The sequence below is a fragment of the Podarcis melisellensis genome (genome assembly GCF_964234715.1).
Source record: "Podarcis melisellensis genome assembly, chromosome: 1".
Classification (NCBI taxonomy): Eukaryota; Metazoa; Chordata; class Lepidosauria; order Squamata; family Lacertidae; genus Podarcis; species Podarcis melisellensis.
Window position 1 is genome coordinate 77,925,508 of NC_138528.1, and position 26,689 is coordinate 77,952,196.

General features: G+C 43.1%; 1 protein-coding gene across 3 annotated transcripts in view; it reads left to right on the plus strand.

Moving 5' to 3' along the window:
• The window catches only part of ANO9 (anoctamin 9), a 46,083-nt gene that overhangs the window by 12,451 nt on the left and 6,943 nt on the right, over positions 1–26,689 (plus strand). For all 3 annotated transcript variants that reach the window (XM_081884547.1, XM_081884549.1, XM_081884548.1), the window contains 18 exons: positions 878–994; positions 1,767–1,918; positions 2,718–2,770; positions 3,713–3,771; positions 4,178–4,260; positions 10,222–10,356; positions 11,550–11,646; positions 12,039–12,099; positions 12,503–12,585; positions 13,846–13,950; positions 18,311–18,475; positions 18,570–18,606; positions 18,797–18,908; positions 19,424–19,481; positions 20,487–20,584; positions 22,419–22,582; positions 23,251–23,403; positions 25,161–25,308. In XM_081884547.1, the coding sequence (XP_081740673.1) occupies positions 878–994; positions 1,767–1,918; positions 2,718–2,770; positions 3,713–3,771; positions 4,178–4,260; positions 10,222–10,356; positions 11,550–11,646; positions 12,039–12,099; positions 12,503–12,585; positions 13,846–13,950; positions 18,311–18,475; positions 18,570–18,606; positions 18,797–18,908; positions 19,424–19,481; positions 20,487–20,584; positions 22,419–22,582; positions 23,251–23,403; positions 25,161–25,308 (1,880 nt within the window). The remainder of the gene's footprint in view (positions 1–877; positions 995–1,766; positions 1,919–2,717; positions 2,771–3,712; positions 3,772–4,177; positions 4,261–10,221; positions 10,357–11,549; positions 11,647–12,038; positions 12,100–12,502; positions 12,586–13,845; positions 13,951–18,310; positions 18,476–18,569; positions 18,607–18,796; positions 18,909–19,423; positions 19,482–20,486; positions 20,585–22,418; positions 22,583–23,250; positions 23,404–25,160; positions 25,309–26,689) is intronic.

The window sequence follows — 26,689 nt, forward strand, 5'->3', positions numbered from 1 at the left end:
AACATTCTAAGAATTTACAACTATATAAATAAAAGAGTTAATAACTGTCCTTGACCACAAATAAAACATATGAACGAATGGGCTTTCTTTACCAGGCATTAAGCAGGTTAGTCAGATGGTAGATCTTATTCTAATTGCCCCAGCTAAATTTCTTGCCGTTGTTTGCTGTCACCTGGTAATCTTGGTCTGCAAGAAGGAAGGACACTGTAGCAGTAAACGAGCTAGTATAGATAGAAGAGGGGTAATAACCTCATACGCAGATCTTTATAAAGAGAACAAGCTAGCAGTACATACGCTACTGATTCAATGCTGCCATCTCTGCATGGATATACTCATTTCTCAAGCAGAATTTGATGGAAACGACCTTCAAGTATGACTGATTGCAGTACATTAAATCTTGCATATTTGAAAGCACGTCTGTGTTTTAAAACTATTAAGCTTCGCAGATAGGATGGAGATGTGTGGAGAAGACTAGGTGAGGGGACAATTTTTTTTTCTTATGGTGGCCAAATGATTCTGTTGCTCAGTGGATGGGGCTTGTTCCTGACAGCTCCCTGCCAAGTATATGCTTGGTGGCAAACAGTGGTTTGCTGACGCAAGATGTGTGAAGCAACTCTCACTACTGGATCTAAGTAGCTCTTGTGGGGAGTTGTAGTTTTCTCCCATGGCAGAGATTAATGGAGGTGTGACTGCAGGACAGGAGGGCTGTCATGTATGTGAGATGAGTATGTTAGATGGAAAGTACGCTAATGGGGAAGGTGATCTTTCAATGCCTACTGGAAGGGAAATAATATTTACAGATCATGTATATATGTGGGAGTGAGAAACTTTTGCATTATTCTACGAGTTGATACAATTTGTTGTTTTCTTTGACTAGTTCCCAACCAAATGGGATTTTGTCCTAGTTTGTGATGATCACAGCCTCAACAGCGAGAAAGATAAGAAGAAGGAAAGTTTTCTGAACGAACTGCACAGGAAAGGGTTCATTATCAAGGTGAGACTTACATTTTCCCAAGCACAAGGCAGTACCATGTTCTTGAAAACCTTTCTAGCTATGGAACCGATGCCAGCATTTGGGGGTCTTTCCTGGCAAGAGACCTGTAGCCCTACTCTGCTGAGGATAGAATTAATGCTGGGAGAACAGGGCTCACTTTCTCTGTTTGGAGCAAGCAGTTTGGATTCAAACCACTTTCTTCAAATAGAGATTGTCTGCAGAGGAAAAAATGCTCTGTTTCCTCTTTCCCCAAATGGAGCATTTCCTCCTGTGCAGAGGAAGTGGTTTGAAGCCAAACAGAGGGACAGAATCATAGAAATGTATAGCTGGAAGGGGCACTGGTGGTCATCTAGTCCATCCCCCTGCAGTGCAGTACTCTTTTGCTCAACGTGGGGCTCAGACCCATGACTCTTAGATTAAGAGTCTCATGCTGTAACCCATATACTTTGTTTGGAGGAAAATGTTTGGATTAAAACTGCTTCCTCCAAATGGATATTTTTTCTCCCTCTGGAGACATCTGCTCAGGGAAAAATGTTCTGCTTTGACAAGGCATTTTGACTCCAAACAGCTTCCTCCAAATGATTACAGCAAGCTCCTTCAGCTCTGGGAGTGTGCCTTGAAGTCAGCTGTTTGATGTTGAACCACCTCTTCGAATGAGACCCATGTATTGCATTGATAAAGCAGCAATTGGAACATATCTGTCCAGTCCCTCTCACAGTCCATGATGCATTATTCCCTCCACTTTATTCTCCCTATTCTCTCTATTGCTTAGATGATTAAAGATGAAAAGCTCTTTTATGGAGTTCACGCCCCAAGTATAATGTTCAGAAAGTACCAGTGGCTTCTGAAGAATATTGACACCGATTCAGAAGTAATATCTGGAGTGCAGGAAGAAGACTATTGGGAAGTGATCAGTACAACAAGGTAAAAAATATCCCCTAACCCCACTCTCTAGTACTGTACATGTGTCAGCTAAAGGAACTTTAGGCCTAGGGGCCAGTGCTTTTTATTAGGGCATTGGGCATCCTCAGTCTGTGCCCCTCACCAACTCTACACTATGCATCCTCCAGTGTTTTCGCTTGGCTAGTATGTGCTCTTGAACTGTGATGATGCTTCTCGCTGGCATAGATGAAGTTGTGTGTACACTCTTGCATGGCTTGATTGTGGCCTGCTGTATAAAGGTAAGAGTTGCACTTGTTGCTCTACCCATTTTTGTCTCTGCCAACCTCCCACTGCCCCTGAAGATTCTCCATGAGATAACACAGCCCTTTGGTTGAAAAGGTTTACCTACTCCAGCACTAGCCAAAGCCCATTTTGAAACATTCCAGTTGAATGGAGCTGTTCCTCACATGGCTACAATTACTTTTTCCATATCACTCTGTGTAAACATTCAGGAAGGTTTGTGTCGGCATGGAGAATACTGTGCCAATTGTAGGCTTTTATCTGAAACCTTATAGTCAAGGATTAGGGGCTGAAAGTGATAGTGGTTGATAACCACTTAAGTATGGAGCATCCTATCCATGCTTGTGCTACATATTATTCTTTCCACTGCGTGTGCTGGACAAATTAGAGTTGCTGCCTTTTTAAAGGACCATTACTTTTAAGAACTGCATTATCATGCGTAAGTTTCTTTCCTGACATGGATAGGGATAGCTGTCCTTCTTATTTGCTGTCCATTGGTAAATTTAGTCTGTTCTTGCTATTTCTCAATTCTGTGTTTTAGGATACGTATTGTCAGCTTTATCCTGCAAAACATAAAGATTCAAAGCACCAAAGGTATGGGAAGGTTTTTCTCTTTGTTTATATGATACAATCAATGTATTTTCCCCTCCAGATTGCTGTATCCATTCTACAAGTAAAATTAAGACCATAAATACTGTTTACTAAACGATCTTCCATTTGTATACATACAATCATTTTTGCATGAGTATTATTTAAGCATCATCTGGCTGCTAATCAACCTTTGATGAGCTGAAAGTACACACACACAGAGAGAGATTTAACTAGCAAAAATATTATTACGCCAGTTTTCACTTATAGCTCAGTGCTTGCTTTGCAACAGACTTGTGCTGGTATAATCAGTTGGCCATAGTGTGATGCTTTTATCTGTGAAACCCCGGTCTAAATTCCCACTCAGAACTACCCAAAAAATATTTTACAATCTAAAGCCTGGGTGCAAAAAGTACCTACATTTAAATGGCAAGATATATGCTATTATTATTTATTAAATTTATATATCACCTTGCACATGAAGATCACAGGGTGGTTTACAGTATAAAAGCACAAAATGCAGAACATAACAACAACAACCAATAGCCCCCAGCACATTTTAAAGTCTATAGATTGTTTAATCAGCCCCAAGACCTAGGTGAAGAGGAATGTTTTTTGCCCAGTGCTAATTGAGCCTCCCTGGGGAGAGCATTCCACAAACGGGGAGCCACTGCAGAGAAGGCCCATTCTCATGATGCCACCCTGTGGTTGCATTTAGAGCACAGGTTGTGGAGACAGACAGCTTTCTAGGTACCCGGAACAGCTGCAACTTGGGTTAAAAAGACTGTGTTCCTGTTCAGACATACAAGTGATTGGCTTTTGCTGCTTCATCTCAAGAAAAACCATAAATACTTGAGTGTCTAGCCCTGGTTTATAGGTTGAGAAGCATGTTGTAAAAACTGTCTTTTTTGTCTTTGTTGTCCTCTTGTTTCTGCCCTGCACTGTTAGAGAACCTTCATGATCTGATAAAGAAGAAAGTCTTTGAAACAGCATTTCCTTTACATGAGGTGAGAAAATTTGAAGGCCAAGCTAGACTTAACATTAATTATATGAATGCAATTAATGTACATGTTTAAAAAAATGTAAATCATAGGAGCAGGGGAAACAACAGCAGAATCATGGGGTGGAGAGATTTTAATCCTTTCTTCCCAGACTTTGTCTCAGTGAAATTCTCCCCTGACTAAACTAAATATATCTGAAAATAAATCCAATAGTTAAACATAATCAACAAAGAAGAGCATAATCCTAGGAGATATATTAGCATTTCTGTTCAGTATTGAACTCTGTGATCATTGACTAGTCTGGTTAAGATTGATGGGATTTGTAGTCCAAAAAAATCAGGAGGACACCAGGTCAGGGAAAATTTATATAATCTGTCAAGAGATCTAATACATATAACCATATTAAATTCAGAGGGAGAATCTGGGTGCATTTCTGAAGATGAATTGGGCCCGATGGAGAGACATCCTCGATAGACAGCCAATTGAAAAAATCAGGTAAGGGAAAATAATGCAAAACTCCTCACCCTATTAATGGTAGGGAAGATGTTCTGAAGTGCAGAAACCACTATTAGAAAGGTCTCATCACATTAATCCATCTAGTAAATTTGAACTTCATGTACAAGAGGGGAATTGAAGTGGAATAATATTTAATCCCTCCTGTCAGGGAACTGACATCTAAAGGGCCGGAGGCGCAAAGGCTCATTGAGGGTGAGAGAGCAGTAGCAGCGGAAGAGGGAACCAGTAGAGGGCGAGCAAGAACTCCAAGGGAAAGTGAGTCGGAGGGATGGCTCAGAGACGCTTCAAGCGAAACCAGTGGGGAGGTCTCAGGACCTCCTATAGGGACACCCACACCTCGACGGAAACTGTCACGCCGAGAGGCCAGACGACGTGTTTCCGTTAAGGAGCTTTTATGTTGGAAACGTTTCCGAAAGCAGCCACTTTCGGATTCTACTAGTGATTGACGCAGCCATGCTGGAGGGGCTCCGTCACAGGCAGAGGTTTGAAAGCCTGATCAAACTCTGAGGGACTTGCATTTTACGCACAAGCAGCTCATCGTCCCATCACAGCAATCCGAAAGTCACCGAAAGCCAGCTTGTGCAGGGAGAAGCATCATGAGCAATCCAGCCGGAACCGGGGGAGCAGGAGCAGCTGGAGGAGGTCCAAGCCTGGAAGAAAGGTACAGGGCGTTGGAGATCCAGTTGGCGCTGCAAACGGCGAGGCTTGAGGAGAGGAGGGCTCAGGATGCAGAAAAGGGAAAGGAGAAAACCACCCCGCTCGCCAGAAAGGTGCCAGGATTGGTGCAGAAATTCGGGGGGGATCCCAGGAACTATCATGCCTTTAGAACAGAGATGCAATACGCTCTAAACTTGCAGTTTGATGACTTCCCCGATGAGGAATCGCGAGTGGCGTATGTGATTGGCCATCTCGAATCCGGGGCGAAAGATTGGGTTAGACCCCTGATGGCAGCGAATAATGAGATCTTAAAGGACACGAGGAAGTTTTTTCGTGCCATGGACCTGATGTTTTCCAGCGATATTGAGCAGGGGGTGGTGCGAAGGCAGTTAATGGCTTGCCAGCAAGGAAGCAGATCTGTCCGTGAGTACTGGACTGAATTTACCATGTTGATTCACAAATTGGGGTGGGACCTATCGGCGGAGCCCATCCAAATGCTTTTCGAAGAGGGGCTTTCTTCAACCGTCAAAGATGAGCTTTCCCGGGGCCCCAGGGCGGAGTCTATGGACCAGTTAACCAAATCTGCGCTGGCCATAGGAGCGCGCCAGGAGGCGAGGGCTATGGAAAAGCGGGAAGGGAAAGGAGACCGTTGGAGGGAGTTCCGCATTCCAGACATTCCAGAGCCACCTTTCCCGCCGGCAGAGCCGATGGAAGTTGGAACAGCGCGGGCGCGCGCAGTTTCAAATCCCAGTGAAGGGCGGAAAAAGGAGGGAAAGAGCGCCAAGAGATGTTATCTCTGCCAACAGCCAGGGCACTTTGCCAGAGTTTGCCCACAAAGAAAGGAATGGCAAGGGATGGCAGGAGCTGTTGGGGGAAAGGAAGAGGAAGGCAAGGAGCAAGTAAAAGCCAACGCCTGGCTGCCACCGTTGGGGCACAGCAGCCAGGCCAAAGAGCAATGAAAGTGCCCATGCCAGAACCCCCCAGACCCGCTTTAGTGATAGAGGTGTTACTAGAACTGCCAAACGGACACCCACTAAAGGTCAAGGCGCTTTTGGATTCAGGCAGCTCCTGTAATTTCATGAGTAAGGAGTTTGCAGCTGAGCACCAGATACAGACTATCCCTTTAAGTAACCCCTTGCAGGTGACTACGATTGACGGCAGAGAGCTGTTGGGGGGAGAAGTTAGCCAACAGACTGTCCCGATGATAATGAGAGTGGCAAGGCACACCGAACAGATAGCGTTTAATGTGGCCATCCTGGGAGGAGCGCCCATCATTTTGGGGATGAGCTGGCTGGCGCTACACGATCCGCTAGTGGGCTGGCATCAGAGGGTGGTCTCCTTTGGGTCAGCGCATTGCCTAGAACACTGCAAGGAGGGGAAGGTTTCGGGAGGAGACAGAGTCACCCTAGCGGGGATGGAAGTGATGGACAAAGGGAAGGTGCCCCCGCAATACGCAGATCTGAGCAACGTATTCAGCGAAAGGGAAGCAGACAAACTGCCACCGCATAGACCCTTTGACTGTCAAATCAACCTACTCCCAGGGGCCCAACTCCCAGTAGGCAAGCTGTACGCCATGTCAGACAGGGAGATGCAGGAGCTGAGGGAGTTCATTGACAAAAACTTGAAGCGAGGTTTCATCAGAGAGTCCCGAGCGGTGGGGGGCAGCCCAGTGTTTTTTGTGGACAAAAAGAACACAGACAAACCGAGACTGGTGTGTGACTTCAGGGCCCTCAATGCAGTGTCGGAGCCCCTGGCTTTCCCTATGCCCCGAATTGATGACATTTTGACCAGAGTAAGGAAGGGAAAGATTTTTACAAAACTGGACCTGCGGGGGGCGTACAATCTGATACGCATAAGGAAGGGAGATGAATGGAAGACCACCATGTTTACCCCGTTGGGAGCCTTTGAATACCTCGTTATGCCCTTCGGTCTACAAGGGGGCTCCGCGTGTTTTCAAGCTTTTATAAACCACGTTCTGGGACCTTTGCTCTACAAGAATTGTGTGGCCTTTTTAGACGACGTGTTGGTGTATTCGGAAAATGAGGAACAGCATGTGAGGGACGTTCGAGAAGTGTTGGGCAGGCTGCAAGCCAACCAGCTGTGGGTGAAACTGGAGAAGTGCCAGTTTCATACCAAGGAGGTGGAATTCCTGGGGTACCGCTTGTCAGACAAGGGATTGGCCATGGATCCAGGCAAGGTCCAAGCGGTACTGGAATGGAAGACACCGAAGACCAAGAAGGACGTGCAAAGATTCTTGGGATTTGGGAACTTTTATCGGAAGTTCATCAAGAACTTTGCCCACTTGACGGCGCCCATCACCGACTGTCTCAGCAGCAAGAAGAAATTTGTTTGGACGGCAGAGGCGGATCGAGCCTTTGAAGAACTGAAAAGGGCTTTCGCCTCGGAAGAACAACTTCTGCATGTGGATTTACGAAAACCCATGAGAGTGGAAACAGATGCATCCGACCGGGCGGTAGGGGCGGTCCTTCTTCAACCGGGGAGGAGTGCGTCGGAGTGGAGACCGTGTGCCTTCTTCTCGCGGAAGCTGAATAAGTCCGAGAGGAATTACACGGTGTATGACAGGGAACTACTTGCCATTCACGAAGCATTCCGGAGGTGGAGACATTTATTAATTGGGGCACAATACAAGGTGCAAGTGTGCACCGACCACAAAAATTTAGAGTATTGGAGAACAGCTCGAGTGCTCAACCAACGACAAGTGAGATGGGCACAGGAATTCTCCAAATTTAACTTTGAGATTTGTTATGTGCCAGGCCCAGAAAACGTCAGGGCGGACGCGCTCTCACGCAAACCAGAATATTGGGAAGGGGAGGGGGTGATCGAAGAGAGACATGTCATCCCGGAGGACCGCTGGGTGTGTGGGGCGGCGATGGTGGGGCAACGAGAACTGGTGGAGGAAACGGAAAATGATGAATATGCCCAGGATAAGCTCAGAGGTCTCCGGGGGGAGGGCGAGAGCCCCGGAGGTTTTGAGGAAAGAAATGGGGCATTGTATTACAAAGGGGCACTGTATATACCCGAAGGTGAATTGAGGGGGAGAGTACTCAAGCAGTTGCATGATAGCCCCACGGCGGGACATTTTGGGCAACACAAGACCATGTGGTTGGTTACCAGGGAATTTTGGTGGCCTAAGGTGAGGGAAGATGTAAGGGAGTATGTAAGAGGGTGTGACCAATGTCAGCGAGCCAAAGGGGAAAGAAGGGCGCCGGCAGGGTTATTAGAACCTTTACCCACACCAGAACGGCCTTGGGAAGCGATATCAATAGATTTTATGACGGATCTGCCAAGGTCCAAGGGGAAAACAGCCATCATGGTAGTAGTAGACCTGTTAACTAAGATGTGCCACTTTGTAGCATGCTCACATGCAGTCACAGCGGAAGAAACGGCGAAGTTGTTTGTGGAACATATCTTTAGGTTGCACGGGGCTCCCTCGAGGGTGATCTCAGATCGAGGCAAACAATTTACTTCCAGGTTCTGGAGGAAGCTCATGAGCTTGTTACACGTGGAAGTCAATTTTTCAACTGCCCGGCACCCTGAAACCAACGGGCAGGCGGAAAGGGCAAATGGCATTCTTCAACAATATCTTAGGTGTTATGTCAATGACAGAGAGAACGATTGGGTCGAAAAGTTGGCGTTGGCAGAATTTGCCTACAATAATGCGGAGAATGTGTCCACAGGGATGAGTCCCTTTTTGGCTAATTACGGGTGTCACCCCAGGGCATTTCCAGGGGAAGGAGGGGAGAGATGGAGCGTCCCAGCGGCTGAACATTTTGTAGAAGAGATGGAAGCCATCCATCAGCAGCTCCAGCTCAACTTAGAAAGGGCTAAGGCACAATATAAGAAGCAGGCAGACAAGAACAGAAGGGAAGGTGAAACCATAAGGGTGGGGGATCAAGTGTGGTTGTCAACCCAAGGGTTGCCGTTCAAAGGGGGTTGTAAGAAACTGAGGCCCAGAAGATTGGGACCCTTTGAGGTGATTCAGCAGGTCAACCCGGTAGCTTTCAAACTCCGATTACCCAATCACATGAAATTGCACCCAGTGTTCCACAGGTCGTTACTGTCACCATACAGGGGAGGAGGTGAAGGGGAGCACGTCAGGGGACCAGCCTTGGAAGAGAGGGAACGCCGCAACCATGTAGCGGAAATCCTCGATTCCAGGTGGAAGGGAAATCAGGTGGAGTATTTAGTGGCGTGGGAAGGGGAACCGGAGTCAGAAAACACCTGGGTAAGTGCGCAGGAAGTCAATGACGAGGTTTTAACAGAAACGTTCCATCAAAGGTTCCCGAGGAAACCTCAGCCGATAGCAAGGTTTAGGAGGGAGTATTTCGGCACCACCGATGAGGAAGAGGAAATGGAAGGGTTCGCGGAGTCGGAGTTGGAAGAGGGAGTGGACTCTGATGACGAAGAGTACCTAGAGAGTAGGAACAGCAACAAGTGGAAGGAAGTGTTCGCGACGTCGGAAGATGAGGGAGGTTCTTTCAAGGGTTTTACCTCCTCACCGCCAGTAGGAGAGGAGACGGGAGGGGGTGAAGGGGGCCCTGGAGGGGAGGTGGATGTCAGGGAACTGACATCTAAAGGGCCGGAGGCGCAAAGGCTCACTGAGGGTGAGAGAGCAGTAGCAGCGGAAGAGGGAACCAGTAGAGGGCGAGCAAGAACTCCAAGGGAAAGTGAGTCGGAGGGATGGCTCAGAGACGCTTCAAGCGAAACCAGTGGGGAGGTCTCAGGACCTCCTATAGGGACACCCACACCTCGACGGAAACTGTCACGCCGAGAGGCCAGACGACGTGTTTCCGTTAAGGAGCTTTTATGTTGGAAACGTTTCCGAAAGCAGCCACTTTCGGATTCTACTAGTGATTGACGCAGCCATGCTGGAGGGGCTCCGTCACAGGCAGAGGTTTGAAAGCCTGATCAAACTCTGAGGGACTTGCATTTTACGCACAAGCAGCTCATCGTCCCATCACACCTCCCTCCCTACTCTCACCCCACCCCCACTGGAAGAAGTTATTGGGTGTTAGAATCATTTGCAATAAATGTGGAAGGATGGTAGCAAGTACCTGCTAAACTAGCTGATCTTTGTAGAGGCAGCTAATGCCTTCCACATGTCGCTGGACTACATCTCTGACTATTGGCCATGCTTGCTAGGACTGATGGGAGTTGGAGTCCAACAACATTTGGAGATCTATAGGTTCCCCACCCCTAGTTACATTAAGGCAAGTATTGCTCTTTTGATAATAGCATCAAGCTTTTGTGTTTGCTTTCCAGGACATATTTTGGAGAAAAAGTTGCCCTTTATTTTGCCTGGTTGGGCTGGTATACTTGCATCTTGTTCGTGGCTGCTGTGCCAGGCATTATCCTTGCCATATATGGGTTAATGAGCTTCAATTCCAGTCAGATCAGGTGAGTAAACATTATGAGAAAACAAGCTTTGCATATGGAAGCTGGTGAACTATGTGCAAGCTGCCTGTGTGCGCAAATGTTCACAAGTCTTTGCATGCCTTTGTAAAAGAATGTATGCACCTCAGAGAGTGTAAGCAGGCCCATGCAAGCTTGTCTGAAGCCCAGGGGCAGCTCAGCTGTCTGAGGCCTGGGACAAGTGTACCCGGTTTCCCCCCCTCCCACCGCATGGGCCTGCATGTAAGCACTGATAGAATAATATATAATTTTGTGTCATACACTTTGGCCTGTCTGTGGCTGCTACTTGTGAGATTATGGCAGGATTGTTTTGGCAAATGACAATGTAACAACCTTGCTGAAGTTAAGCAGCAATTACCAATGGCAGGATCTGAGGCCACACAGGAATACATATATTCCATCTTGATTCCATCATGAAAGAAAGGCAGAATATAAATGTCATCAAGTCAAACAACAACAACATGTAGCTCCAGTCCTCATTTGCTTTGGTTGTAACCTCAGGACCTTAATGCAAACCAACCCAGACCCTGCGTTTGTAATCTGAGGCCCTTCTCTATGTCCCCGCTTCCTTAGAGATTCAGAGGGTGACAACATGAGAAGGGGCCTTTTCTGTGGTGGCTCCCCATCTGTGGAATGCTCTCCCCAGTGAGGCTTGCCTGGCACCATCATTACAAGTCTTTAGGCACTAGGCGAAAACATTCCTCTTTACCCAGCCATTAATTTAAATAACCTAAGGTGCTGGTGGGTACTGTTGTTATGATGATTTTATTATTATGCTTAGTATTTTATGCTCTGTATTATGTTTTTATTATTATGCTGTGTAAATTATGTTCATAATGTTGTACACCACCCTAGGATCTTTGGATAAAGGGTGATATATAAATCAAATAAAGAAGTGAATAAATAAAATAAGATTAATAATTGTTGCCTTAGTATTGACCTGCTACACATCCAAGAACGTGGCATTGATCAGTGTGATTACTATCTGTAATGGAAATTGTGGGTGTTATAATTGGGGATAACAAACTGGCTTGTATCTCCTCACCTGTTCTGATAGCATGTGGGCAAAGAAGACTGTCTATTAGTTCTGTGTACTGCTCTGCCTTTGCCCTGTTGTTAAGTAGGATAAACATTGGGCAAATCAATCTCTGTACCCTCTGCTACCCTTCCTGATTTAGCAAGGAAATCTGTGCAGCCAATACTACTATGATGTGTCCACTCTGTGACCAGAACTGCCCTTTTTGGCCATTGTCAGAAACTTGCACATATGCCCAGGTAAGATTAACCTACATAAAATGTATATTATTTGTCTCTTGTTGTGGAGTCCTCTAACGTTGCCCACTACTAAGGATGTAAAAGATTCACTGTTGATTATGATTGCTTTGTGAAGATAAAGAAGAATCTCTCAAAGTACACAGAGATATTAGAGACTTTGTCTCCTTTGCCAATCTAGATATTCCCTGTACTTGTGCCTGAATGGTAGTGAACACCCCACTTTTATTCCTTATACACCTCTCACTAGGTCCCAATTTTTCAATGGGTACAGCTTTTCAGTAGAAAGTTGTTGTTTCAAACATAGTTTTCCTCAGCACACCTAGTGACTTCTTTTTTTGCTGTTAGGACTCTCCCTGCAACAGTGACTCTTACATCTTTCCTTTACAATTTAGGTCACCCACTTGCTTGACAATGAAGGGACAGTTCTCTTCGCAATATTCATGGCTGTCTGGGGTAAGCTTTAGCATAGGTTGATCTAGAACCTGTTCTAAGTTTTATGACAAATCCCCTTCTTAAAATGTATGCAATATTCAACACAGATGTGGCTAAAGTGTATTTTTGCATTTAAGAATGAAATGTAACTCTAGAAAACACATAAATGTTAGTTGATATAATATAGATCCTTCGGGGTCCTTCTGAGATTAATTTCATCATGACTCATACTCTGAAAGGCCCTTTGTTTAGATCTTCTCTCTGGAATCGTTGGATTTATTTCAAGCTATCTTTCTCTTATTTCCTGCACACTATAAAGTTGACTAGCCTATAGTTGAGTGGAGGGACCCCAGTAAGAAGACAGACAGGATGATTTTGTTATCCTGTATATATTCAATTCTGTGTTTTGATTCTAAATTTATAGCCACTGTATTCTTGGAGTTGTGGAAGAGGAGGAGAGCTAAAGTTGTCAGTTTCTGGAAGCTGTATCTGTGGGATGAAGAAGAGGTAAGGTTTACTCTTTTATATAGCCATCTTTATATGTATGTTCACTGTGGCAGTCCTACTCTTGTTCTGAACAGGAAGAAATGTATTTACTGCTGCCCATGGTTGTGAGGAAAAACTCTTCAGGTTTGGGTCCTGCCCTTTGGACTTGATATGATTTCAAGGGTCATGATCTTCACCTGCAGGGCATCAGTACCTTTTGTTATATCACTTGAGCCCAACTTTCCAATCATTTTGCCATTGCACTTTGGCTCCTGGGAGACCTCTGCTCTGTATCATCACCAAGAAATCATGCCTCAAGCCTTCCAGCATCTTCATCTTCACAAAATAGCATTTCTACCATAGATATATCTTTAGGGAGCCACTGTGGAGTCTGGATATCTAGTTTGGGAACAACTTCCTGGAGAGCTCTTAGACAATACTGGGCTAGACTCAGTATTAGACAACTTGGTTTGTCACTAACTGATGTCAAGGAGACTACTTTAAAAATAAATAAATTGTTAACAGGGGCCATGGTGACCCATGTTGGGAGTGTAGATTTTGGCAAAGTTTATTAAAAATAGCTCAAAAACTTTTTAAAAACTGCAAAAAAAAATGCTCAACAACTTTTGTTTCCGGATTTTCACTTTTTGAAATATGGCAACCCTAACCTGTGTGTATCTCAGTTTTGACAGAAAAAGTTTCCCAGTAGACCCTGCAGATAATTTGGCACAGATGGCTAAAATAGTTTCATATCCAGGTCAGAATGGATACGAAAGTCCTAAAGAGTCATAATTGTGCCAGGGAATCTCAGTAGTAGCTGGAGTATTTCCCTCCTCAACTTGTTCAGAGGTTGGGGTTGAGGGTATTTCAGCCATTTTGTGAGGGGTCTTGCAAACAGGCAAGGTCAGGGCCAAACGTGGCAATCTGACTTCACATTGTTGTTAGATATTGTGGTTTTGTTTGCTTTTTAAACCTACAAAATGCCAGTGTGAAGGAGGAAACATTGTCTTCACTTTAATTCTGGTTTCAGTCATCATCATCTCATTGGATGCAGACGTCATCACAGTCAAATTGAAATAAGGGCAATGGTTTCTCTTTCCATACTAGCATCTTGCACCCAGCATCAGCAGCAAATGTGATTGTTGTTGCTGCCAGAATAACAAAACAGGTGAGCCATGAGGGATGGTGTTCATGAAATATTTTAACCCATGGCTCCTCTTGTGAGCCAGAGAAGTTATGAATTCTAAGGACCTGTCAGTGTGGCTGTATTTCTGTTTCTAGGAGGAACTGGCTATGGAACTCATCAATAACCCAGAAACGGCTTCCCCGCTGCACCAGCATTCTTACATCCGCAGCACCGTTGTACTCATCTTAGTTGGGCTTATGGTATGTGGTTACTATTTTTGTAGTGCACTTCTGGTATGCATTTTAAATGTTGGTTTGTGTATGGTGCATTGTTAAGCCACCCTACAGAACAAGGGGCAAAATTCTTGAGGTGAGATTGGAAAATTTCATTTGCAGGGAAGCGGATATTTCAGAAGACTTCTTGTGCTTTTTTATTTCATGTCTCTTTATAATGCAGCATAGCAAGCATCACATATGTTCTTTTCCTAGTGTTTTACAAGACGTGGCAATAAAGTTTTGACAAATACCTCCAGAATGAGTATATAATCTGAGCAGAAATCAGATGGTTAAATACTGTGTAGCTTTCCCATTGAAAAGCAATCAACAGTATCATTCTTAGCAGATTAATTAGGGAAGGGGAACCTTTGATGTTGCATAGCTACACCTCCCATCATCTGTAGCCATTGGTTCTGCTTGCTAGAGAACTGTAGTTTGGCATCTGGAGGGCCAATGGTTCCCAACACCTAGTTTAAAGCTTCAAAAAAATATTTTTCTAAAAAGGCAGGATCTTGTGCTGCATCTCCAAAACTTGTTGCAGGGTCAGGACAATGCCACGTGCCTGCTTTTAAAATGTGGTGCTTTGCTATCTTTCCGGTGGAAGAAAGCCCCTAGCAGAATTTAATTCCCATCCTCAAGCAGTTTAGTGAAGCGTAGGTATATAGACTATTAAACATTATTTATTGCTTTCAGCTGCATTTAGCAGCTGTCTGCCTTATTCAGTAAGTAGACCACAGACTGCAAAGGAAGTTTAAAATGGTTTACATGCAGTTTCTTGATCTCCAAAATGCATTTTCTTCGTGCAGCAACAATAAAATAATGCAAGTATAACACAGACACATGTCTGTGAGCTAAGTTAAGGCACAGCAAGCAAAGAGGGAGGGGGGGGGACAGGAACAGGCTTCCTGTTAGGTGTGACCTAACTGAGTCTATTCTAGCAATAAGAACTCTGTGGTCCTTAACCCCAGCATATATTAACTAGAAAATAGGCATTGTTAGGTTTGACTGAATCTTCCACAAAATTGACCAGTGTACTTTGGCATGACAGGTACTCCTGCCACTCTAGGAGAGCCACTTGCCATGTCCATCCCTTATCAGGCTTAGTTTAGGCAAGTCCCACTGGTTTGTGTCATGTTAGGTCAGGGGGATTACTTTGACTTGTTTCTTTCTTAAGTTGCCTTTGTCTTTGTTCATCTGTTGTCTGCTTGTTATGTCTCTGGCTTGGATGCGGTCAGAAATGGAGAAAGAGACAAAGGTGGAATCTACACACATATGAAAAACGCTGTGAAAATGCTTTAAAAAAAGTTTTGGAAAGTGTATTGAATTTGCCATAGCTCACCATCGTCATCTAGTGTCACATTTGTATATTGCACTTTACAACACACTTAAAACGTTTTATTTGCAGCAACATGTTGTTGTTGTTGTTTAGTCGTTTAGTCGTGTCTGACTCTTCGTGACCCCATGGACCAGAGCATGCCAGGCACTCCTGTCTTCCACTGCTTCCCGCAGTTTGGTCAGACTCATGTTTGTAGCTTCGAGAACACTGTCCAGCCATCTCGTCCTCTGTCGTTCCCTTGTGCCCTCAATCTTTTTTTTTTTAAAAAATAATTTTTATTCATTTTTCAAACACATAATAAAAAACAAACAAAACACAAAACAAGAACATACAAAACATTTAAACATGTATAATTTCATAATCTTATTTTCATGCACCTTCTTTCCTGCGACTTCCCCATACCTCCCTTTCGCTGCATCCTTATTTTGCAATTCTTTAGCAACCCTTTAGTCAATTTGTCTATTAGTTCCCTTTCATTAAGTTTCCTTAAATTTGTTAGTTACAGCTGTAATTCTCTGTTTCTTACCCCTTGACATCTTAACACTCCTCAATTTTACAACAATTTTTAAGATATATTTTAAATTTCTTCCAATCCTCTTCCACTGTCTCTTTCCCCTGGTCGCGGATTCTGCCAGTCATCTCTGCCAGTCCCATAAAGTCCATCACCTTTGTCTGCCATTCTTCCAGAGTAGGTAGTTCTTGCATCTTCCAATACTTTGCCAGAAGAATTCTTGCTGCTGTGGTAGCATACATAAAAAGGTCCTGTCCTTCTTTGGCACCAATTGGCCGACCATGCCCAGGAGAAAAGCCTCAGGTTTCTTAGGGAAGGTCCACTTAAGGACTTTCTTAATTTCATTATAGATCATTTCCCAATAGGCTTTAATCCTCGGGCAGAGAATCCTTGTGCCCTCAATCTTTCCCTTTAATCCTTGTGCCCTCAATCTTTCCCAACATCAGGGTCTTTTCCAGGGAGTCTTCTCTTCTCATGAGGTGACCAAAGTATTGGAGCCTCAGCTTCACGATCTGTCCTTCCAGTGAGCACTCAGGGCTGATTTCCTTAAGAATGGATAGATTTGATCTTCTTGCAGTCCATGGGACTCCATTATGGTCCTCCAGCACCATAATTCAAAAGCATCAATTCTTCGGCGATCAGCCTTCTTTATGGTCCAGCTCTCACTTCCATACATCAATACTGGGAAAACCATGGCTTTAACTATACGGACCTTTGTTGGCAAGGTGATGTCTCTGCTTTTTAAGACGCTGTCTAGGTTTGCCATTGCCTTTCTCCCAATGAGCAGGCGTCTTTTAATTTTGTGACTGCTGTCACCATCTGCAGTGATCATGGAGCCCAAGAAAGTAAAATCTCTCACTGCTTTCATTTCTTCCCCTTCTATTTGCCAGGAGGTGATGGGCCCAGTGGCCATGATCTTCATTTTTTTGATGTTGAGCTTCAGACCATATTTTGTGCTCTCCTCTTTCACCCTCATTAAAAGGTTCTTTAATTCCTCCTCACTTTCTGCCATCAAGGTTGTGTCATCTGCATATCTGAGGTTGTTGATATTTCTTCCGGCGATCTTAATTCCGGCTTGGGATTCATCCAGTCCAGCCTTTCGCATGATGAATTCTGCATATAAGTTAAATAAGCAGGGAGACAATATACAGCCTTGCCGTACTCCTTTCCCAATTTTGAACCAATCAGTTGTTCCATATCCAGTTCTAACTGTAGCTTCTTGTCCCACATAGAGATTTCTCAGGAGACAGATGAGGTGATCAGGCACTCCCATTTCTTTAAGAACTTGCCATAGTTTGCTATGGTCGACACAGTCAAAGGCTTTTGCATAGTCAATGAAGCAGAAGTAGATGTCTTTCTGGAACTCTCTAGCTTTCTCCATAATCCAGTGCATGTTTGCAATTTGGTCTCTGGTTCCTCTGCCCCTTCGAAATCCAGCTTGCACTTCTGGGAGTTCTCGGCCCACATACTGCTTAAGCCTTCCTTGTAGAATTTTAAGCATAACCTTGCTAGCGTGTGAAATGAGTGCAATTGTGCGGTAGTTGGAGCATTCTTTAGCACTGCCCTTCTTTGGGATTGGGCTGTAGACTGATCTTCTCCAATCCTCTGGCTACTGCTGAGTTTTCCAAATTTGCTGGCATATTGAGTGTAGCACCTTAACAGTATCATCTTTTAAAACTTTAAATAGTTCAGCTGGAATATCATCACTTCCACTGGCCTTGTTATTAGCAGTGCTTTCTAAGGCCCATTTGACTTCACTCTCCAGGATGTCTGGCTCAAGGTCATCAACTACACTACCTGGGGTATACAAGGCATCCATTTCTTTCTGGTATAATTCCTCTGTGTATTCTTGCCACCTCTTCTTGATGTCTTCTCCTTATGTTAGGTCCTTACCACTTTTGTCCTTTATTATGGTAATCTTTGTACGAAATGTTCCTTTCATATCTCCAATTTTCTTGAACAGATCTCTGGTTTTTCCCATTCTATTGTTTTCCTCTATTTCTTTGCATTGCTCGTTTAAGAAGGCCTTCTTGTCTCTCCTTGCTATTTTTTGGAAATCTGCATTCAATTTCCTGTATCTTTCACTATGTCCCTCGCAGTTTGCTTGCCTTCTCTCCCCCGCTATTTGTAAGGCCTCGTTGGACAGCCACTTTGCTTTCTTGCATTTCCTTTTCATTGGGATGGTTTTAGTTGCTGCCTCCTGTATAAGGTTACGAGCCTCCATCCATAGTTCTTCAGGCACTCTGTCCACCAAATCTAAATCCTTAAACCTGTTCCTCACTTCCACTGTGTATTCATAAGGGATTTGATTTAGATTGTATCTTACTAGCCCAGTAAGCATAGCTGAGTCTAAAGACTCAGGAGCTGGCAGTGGCAATCATTTTGATGCCATGTGATCCTGCCTGCCCTAGAGCAGTGGGGGCGTTAACCTGTTGTTTACTGCCTCCTGCATGGCCCCAGCTGCTTTATAATTCTAACAATACATTCTTGCCTTATAGATCTGCGTGATTATTGGTATTGCCCATGCACTTGTCATCTATAGGGTCGTGGTGACAGTCATCTTTACTCAGTCTGACTCAGAATTTTTCCGAGAACGAGCCAGTACCATGGCAGTGATGACAGGGGCTGTGTTGCATTATTTAACTATCATCATAATGAGCAAGGTATGGAGCAAACATAGTGATATTTTCCAGCGATCTGTCTTGCAGTTGTTTTCTGGTGTATCATATTGCTTTGTTTGCCTCTTGTCTGTTGTAGGTTAACAGACATGTAGCGCTGTACCTCTGTGATATGGGTAAGAAAATATCCATGCTACCTATACACATTATTTCATCTATATGAAATATGTTCGACTTGATAAGTAAAAGGTTGCCCTATCATGAATGCATTTTGTGACTTGGTGCATAGAATAAGGCATACATAAAGATAAGAATGGGAATGCCAGGTGCCACAGCTAAATTTGGTGTCCATGATCTTATTTCCAGAGAAGCCAAGAACATTCACTGAGCGTGAGAAAAACTTCACCGTCAAACTCTTCACCTTCCAGTTCTTCACCCACTTCTCTTCTGTGATCTACGTTGCTTTCTTCCTTGGGAGGTAAACGCAAATAGCAAGGAATGGAGAGTTCAGTGTATCCCACTGGTGAGGGTGTTAAATTTGGATCAGGTGACTTGGATTTGAATTAAATCTTTACCACTTTATTCTTGCTTCAGATGTGCAGCTATAAAAAGGGAACAATGGTGGCTTTCTTCCCATAGTTTGTGTGAGGGCTAATAGGGCATTTTATATGTTTTTAAATTGCTATATGAATTATGCTGCAAGAAGGGGGATACAGAGGCAATGCGTTAGTCCTGCATTTTTGCTTACTGTAGTGCATCTCTGACAAAACTGAAGGCCTGTGTTCTAAAAACAGAGTATTTATCTGTAACTCTAACAGCCACCCTTGCTCTCTGTCATTCTTACTACTTTAGTTTCTGTTTGTTGAGATGCTGCTTTTTAGCTCTACTGCATCTTCATTACTCATTGTGACTATTATCTTCCAAAGTGTGTGGTTATCAAAACTATAAATAGCATTAGGAAGTGACTGTATCTCAATTGTACTTTCTTGTTAGGATTAATGGGCGTCCAGGGGACTATGTACGTGTGGGTGGCAAATGGAGACTGGAAGAAGTAAGTTCCTTTGTTGCAATGATGTCTTACCCTACCTCCCCACCTGGTGTCCTGTTCATTAAAATAATTGCCCAGGCCTTCTCTTTCATCTTCCCCAAATATTTTCTAATCCATCTTCCTGGGAATCCCCAGGTTGAAGACAGTTTAAAAATATTATGACTAATAAGTTTGTGGGGCATTATTATATTCAGTGCAAGCAGACCACCATTCTGGTTCTCATAGCTCATACTTACTTCATTCTGTTTGCATCCAGAGATTCCTATACGATACAAATTTATTATTATTATTTAATTTATTGCCTGTCCTTTGCCCCAAAGTCCCAGGGCAAGTTACAACCATTGAAAATACAACCTCAAAAACAGTTTTTAAAAGTCTTATCATTACAAAAAATACATGCTAAAAAAGGGTAGCAAGCATGTGTGAGCTCAATATACATATACAGTGGTGCCCCGCAAGACGAACGCCTCGCAAGACGGAAAACCCGCTAGACGAAAGGGTTTTCCGTTTTGGAGGCGCTTCGCAAAATGAATTTCCCTATGGGGTTGCTTCGCAAGACGAAAATGTCTTGCGAGTTCCTGCGGGTTTTTCCCCTCCCCCCCTTTTCCTAAGCCGCTAAGCCGCTTATCAGCTGATCCGCTGATAAGCCACTTAACAGCTGATCGCTAAAAGCCGCTAAACCGCTAATAGTGCTAATCCGCTAAGCTGTCAATGGACTTGCTTTGCAAGACGAAAAAACCGCTATACAAAGAGCCTCACGGAATGGATTAATTTCGTCTTGCGAGGCACCACTGTAGAGAGGTATGAATCTGAGATACATGAAATGAATAGTGGAAATTCCCTAGAGCTTTGCATTACTGTTGATGCATTGCATCACATTACAATGATGCAGGCATGCAGCCTTTCCTGGCAGTTCCTCTGTGAGAATTTTTAAAATGCAAGTACCTAAAAATGACTTTGGAATCAAGTGTCCTTCAGATGCAAACCATCTTTCTCTTGTTTTTCCAGTGCCACCCCAGCGGCTGCCTTGTAGATCTCTTCATCCAGATGGCCGTAATCATGACATTGAAGCAAACACTGAGTAACTTTGTGGAGTTCATGTTGCCGTAAGTCAGCATAGTTAGCATGATCTGGTCCTTGGGGTTAGATCCAGGACCTCTTTTCCCCTGGAACATCGCAGACTGTCCCAGCTGGAGTGAGAATATAGTATGGGGTTGGCTTGCATGCCAGTATAACAATTCCTTTTGTGGGAAATATTTGGCCAATTGTGTTTCGCCCTTGTGGAAAGTCAGAGCTTGCTGCACTTGGGACTAGGGAGCAGTTCTGTTTCTTCAGATCAGGTTGGCTAATGGCTTGGAGTGTTGGAAATTCTGTTCTCTGGCAAGATGTGGCCTGGCTTTTGTCTGAATCATCTAATTTAGGACAGGGAAATGGTCAAGAATCCTTTTCAGTCCAAAGATCGCATTCTCTTGTGGATAATCTTTAGGGGGGCACATGCAAGTAGTGTGAAGGGGCTATAGAAGCAAAAGTGGTAGAGCAGTGGATGTGACTTTTGAGTGGAATATACCCTGCTGTGCAATGCTAAGAGTCACAGATTTCTACACCCACCTACATAAGCACTTGAAGAGGGTGTGGAGCAGGACTAGAGAAGGGTGTGACCTGTATGTGGCTTGGGGAGAGGCCGAAGAGCCAGATAGGTCGTATCGGCACTATACATGTAAAGCTGTTTCATACCACTTTATTTTAATTTTTTATTTATACTTTTCAGGTTTATACATTTCACTGATTTTACAATCATTTTGATATTTCAAAGCTTGACTTCCTTCCCCCCCTTCTGCAGTTCCTTAAATTTATTTTTAATATCTTCTGCATATCCAAATTAACTTATTTGCTCATTTATTCATCTTCTTTAAATATATACTCTTATGAAAATGCAGGTTATTACAATAATCCTGCCAATGTTCTTATTTGTTTACAATTTATCTGTAAATATTCAATAAACCATTCCCATTCTTTTATTAAAAGTTTGTTATCTTGATTTCTTATTCTTCCATTAAGTTTCGCCATTTGTGCATATTCCATAAGTTTTTGTATCCATTCTTCCTTTGCTGGAACTTCTGCTTATTTCCATTTTGGGGCAAGTAACATTCTTGCGGCTGTAGTAGCATACATGAATAAGTTTCTATACAGTTTAGGTAGTTCTGTCCCTATAATTCCCAAAAGAAAGGCTTCTGGTTTGTTTTTTTTACAAACGTTATTTTAAACATCCTTTTCATTTCATTATATATCATTTCCCAGTAAGCTTTAACCTCACTACAAGACCACCACATATGATAAAAAGAACCTTCTTTCTTTTTACATTTCCAACACTTATTTAATTTAGATTATACATTTTTGCCAATTTACTCGGTGTTAGATACCATTGGTATATCATTTTCATATAATTTTCTCTTAGACCATGTTTCATACCACTTTAAACAGTCATGTCTTCCCCCAAAGAATCCTGGGAAGTGTAGTTTAAGGATGCTAAGAGTTGTTAAGAGATTCTTATCCCCTTCAAAGAGCTACAATTTCCAGAACTGCTTAACAATCAGTCCCTCTTCCCAGGGAACTATGCTTACCATGCTGGAAACAAGAATTTTTCACTCAGTCATGTACTTAGGGGAATTAAGAAGTAGGAACAGGATATGGGACCAGAGTAAGGCAGGGTGGAGTGTGGCCAAGACTCGCCTATGAAGACTTGGGGAATATTTACATATGCAACATTGTTTGTTGCACTGACTTTGGGCAATATGTACCAATAAGTTGAAGGCCCAGGGCACTTTGCCCCTTGTTATAAAGAGAGCTCCAGCATGGACTACATTATTGTCTTTGACAGCTTGCAGGTCTTGTACTTAGAAACTTGTTTTATCTCGCTTACACTTGTGTTTACCCCTGCAGCTGGATAAGCTACAAGTACAAACTGCTGTTCAGAAATCCCAAGAGCAACAACAGGGTTCATATGGAGGAGAGTGCTCGGGACCCATGCAAGGAGGAATGGCTATGGAACTATAACCTTAATGAAGTCAATGTCTTCAGTTTGTTTGATGAATTTCTGGAGATGAGTAAGTGAAATTCAACTGAAAGTTTTTGGGAAAGGGTGAAATGCTAGACTAAATTGGGACAGGACTCAACATTCTGTCATTGGCACTCCCATTACATTAGTAAGCTAGCTAGGTATTTGGCCAAACTAGATTGGCTGATGGTTTTCAAAGAGATTGAAGTGGAGTGTTATAACAGTTGTACAGTCATTTTTTTGCTTTCCCTCTATTGCCTTGGTTCAAACAGGTTTCTGGAATAGTTGAATAGAGATGATAGTTTGGATGTATGTGCACAAAAAATGAACACTGCTTCTATCAAAACTTCAGCTCACTGAAAAATGTATATGCTTGTTCTATCTAGATTACAAAGAGAATGTTAGGGCCTGCAACAGGACTCTGTTTCCTCTATGCAATTAAAAACAAACACTGAAAAATTCCTGACACTGGCCTATTAGCATCCTTCATATATTCTATTCACTTTTGCTGATTTGAGTAGTTTTTCTTAGCTTTTTAAGATACTTAGGACACCCAATTCTTGCTGTTCTGAAATTTCCATTTCCTTAAATGTCTCTTAACTACTTATATTGTTTTAGAAGCTATGTGCAAACTCTGGCCCAGCAAATGTAATAATGACTTAAACATTCTCCTTTTGTTTACTGCCTCTTTTCAGTGTTCTCTTTTTAAATCCTCAGTGATCCAGTACAGCTTCACCACTATTTTTGTGGCTGCCTTTCCCCTTGCTCCACTCCTGGCCTTTATCAACAATCTCATCGAAATTCGACTAGATGCTATCAAGATGGTGAGATTGCAGAGGCGTATGGTTCCCAGGACAGCAAATGATATTGGTAAGCTGAGGATTAAGGAGAGGGGCTTCTATTTCAGACCACTGAGGAGAGGCTTTCATTTTACCTCAATATTATTAGTGGTCATACTTAACTCTTTTCAAAGTGGTAGATTACTTAGGGAAGGAGCTGAATTACGGTAAGAGCTTACTCGGGTGGGGGAGGAAAGAGTATGTACAGGTTTCCAGGGCACTGGGGTAGATGAAGTGCATTCTGCCACTCAAGCTATACTTGGACCACAAAACTCTAGGGGGAAGAAGATGTTAAGAAACTGTCACTATGGGTCAGTGTAGCTTGTACAGAAATCTGTGACAGAAATGTAGAGGAGGCAGTTTCCATAGGAGTTCTGCGAGTTGCTGGATTCAACAGCCAATGAAAATGGGGAAAGGAGCCAAGGAGAGAAGCCCAGTGTAAGGGACTCTGGGGCTTGAATTGGAAAATTTAGAGCCTGGGGCTGGAACTTAACCTACTGAGCTACCATTTAATTTAATTTATTTCATTTTGTTTATGAATCGCTTTCTATGAACTAGTCCAAAGTGATTTAATAATTAAAAGAACAGAAAAAAATACATGTGGGATCTAGACTGGGACAAAAATCTTCACTTAAGAGACTTGTTGAAAAAAGGACATCTTCAATAGGGGCCAAAAAACAAGAGAGATTGTACTAGTCTGATACATAATGGTAAGGAGTTCCAAAGGTTAGGTGCCTCCACATTAAAGGCCCAATTTCTATGTTGTATGGAACAGACCTCCTGATGAGATGATACTTACAGCAGGCCCTCTCCTACAGAGTGCAACCATCAGTTGAGTATAAAATGGGTGTGACAGTCTTCTTGGTATCCCGCTCCCATGCCGCAGAGGGTTTTATATACCTGTACCAGAACCTTGAATGTAGCAAATTGAAAAGCAATGCAGTTTTTTCAGCCGTGGACTAACATGGTGGCAGTATTCCAGTATTCTGTTCTAATGAGCAATTGAGCTGCTGCACTTTTGCAGTGGTTGCAGCTAAGGATGTCAGGAAATCCCAACAAAAAAGCAGAAATGGAAATATATCAATCTAGCAAATCGTGTTGTTTTTGTTTTCAGTTCAGAAATGATACATATTTGATTACCATTCTCCCCCTCTCCATTTAAATTCTGTTTCCTTTCCATCGAAATGAATGGTATGGAAATAATGACATCACTGATTATGGTAAATTTATAACTTGTGTAACTTTTGTAAATAATTACATAAATTACGTTAAATTACGGACAGCAAGATGAATAACATAGTATTTGGAGAAATTGAACTGCAGTGGAATTGAAATGGTGCTCATTGTGATGAAGACAAGTTGGAACAGAAACAATTGCCTTCTTGTATCCGTAGCTGCAGCTTTTGGGCCTGCCTCAGGGGCAGCCCCACTTAGAGTGCATTGCAGAAATTCACTCTGGAACTTACAAGCAAATGGATGGCAGTGGTCAGGCTATCCTGGGCCAGAAATGGCCCTAACTGTCTTACCAACCAAAGCTGATGAAAAGCATTCCTAGCCACTGAGCTTACCTAGGCCTCTCCTGACAGAGAAGAATTCAGGAACAACCCCAGACTACAAATCTGCTCCTTCAGGGGGAAAACGGCCCTGTCCAAAGCAAGAAGTTGACCAATCCTCTGGACAAAGTTATTAGATTGTTAGATTGTGGAGAGGAGGGAGGGTTAATTAAAGTTGAGGCAAATGCCATCTGCTTGATGGAATGTGTTTCTCTTATTTTCTCCCCTGTTGCAGGTACCTGGTTGCTGATTCTGGAGGCAATCGGTATTTTAGCTGTCATTGGCAATGGTATGGTAATTGCCATCACCTCAGACTTCATCCCAATGCAGGTGTACAAATACACATCTAGCCCCTGCATACAGAAGAATTACACAGGCAAAGAGTGAGTGTCATTTGAGTCCTTTTGGTAGCTTTCAAGTATAGCATATATTCAGTTAGTCAGTTTCTTCTTGTGTGTACACTTGTTATACGTGACAAATGCTAAACAGCAAAGTTTGCTAAGGCTAGCAGGATAAGAGATACGGAATATGACCATGTCTCGAGAACAATTTTTTCTCTGTGGGGTTACTTCAGAGATTAATTTATTGTTATGGAACACAAGCAGCTTCTGTTGCTAAAGGTCTTTCTGTATGAGACCATTCATAAAGTATGTGATGCATTGTTGTGGAGGGAGAAAAGGGTGGGGAAGTTAAGGCAAAGGAGGAATTTAGTTTTCGACAAAAAGAGATAAGCAGGGAGGAGGCAATTTTAAAAGTGTAACATATATTATGAATACTGTGTGTGAGAAAGAGAAAATCAATATATTTCATTCTGTTTCTTGAATCCTCCCTACAGAAAAATAGAAGACTATTCAATTATAGGCTGTGTAATTTAATCCTCCTTTCTTTGGCTCATTTTAAAATGGGATTTTACTCAGCATTCTGGATACAGTATTCATCGAGGAAGAAAGTTTCATTAATTAGTTTCATCTTGCTGCCTGTGAGTGTCTAATGTAAGATGGCATCAAGGTCACCGTGACTGTTCAAAAATTAACCTAATGGCTGCATGGCCAACCAGCACGTACACCCTCTAGTGCTGAGAAGTATGTTCCTTGACTAAGCAGTATCTGCTGTTCTGTATACAGGGTTTTTTTGTATAAAAATTGTTTTTTTTATTTTGGCACCCCATTTTGATGGAGTTCATGGATTGCAACATCCACATGAGTCTGGATTCAGCTTGCTGGTCCAATGCGGTCCATGACTCCAATGGTTGGTATTAGGGTGAGGCAAGCTAGCTCTGTTGTTTTCTGTTCTGTGCTTGAATTCTCAAATGTGTACTTACACTGTTAGCCTTTTTCTTAATTGTCCTTTCTTATTGGAAATGAGTTCTTATGTGTGTGCTTATAACCTCCTTAATAAAGCTTTGTGTTTATCCTGATGTACCTTATTGGAGTAAACTTGGCTCTAAATCTGGTACTTGGCTGCTTGGTACTATGCTACTGAGCAGTTTGTGGGCTTGGGGCTCAAAAGTCAAAAAGTGGACTTTTTGTCTCTTGTTTTTGGGAATCCCAAGGATGTCCGTCCAGAAACCCCTTGAGTTTCTCCTGGCTTGGGTTGGAGTATTAACAGGGGCTCTGGCAATACCATCTGGCAGAATAGTTTTTTACCCTGGTGATTCAACATCCTGTTGCAACTCAAGATGTTTGTACCCAGGAGTTGTAGGGGGATTAAATATCCATCTTCCCTACCTTATCCCCCCTCCTTTCTTTACAGGCTGCATAAATG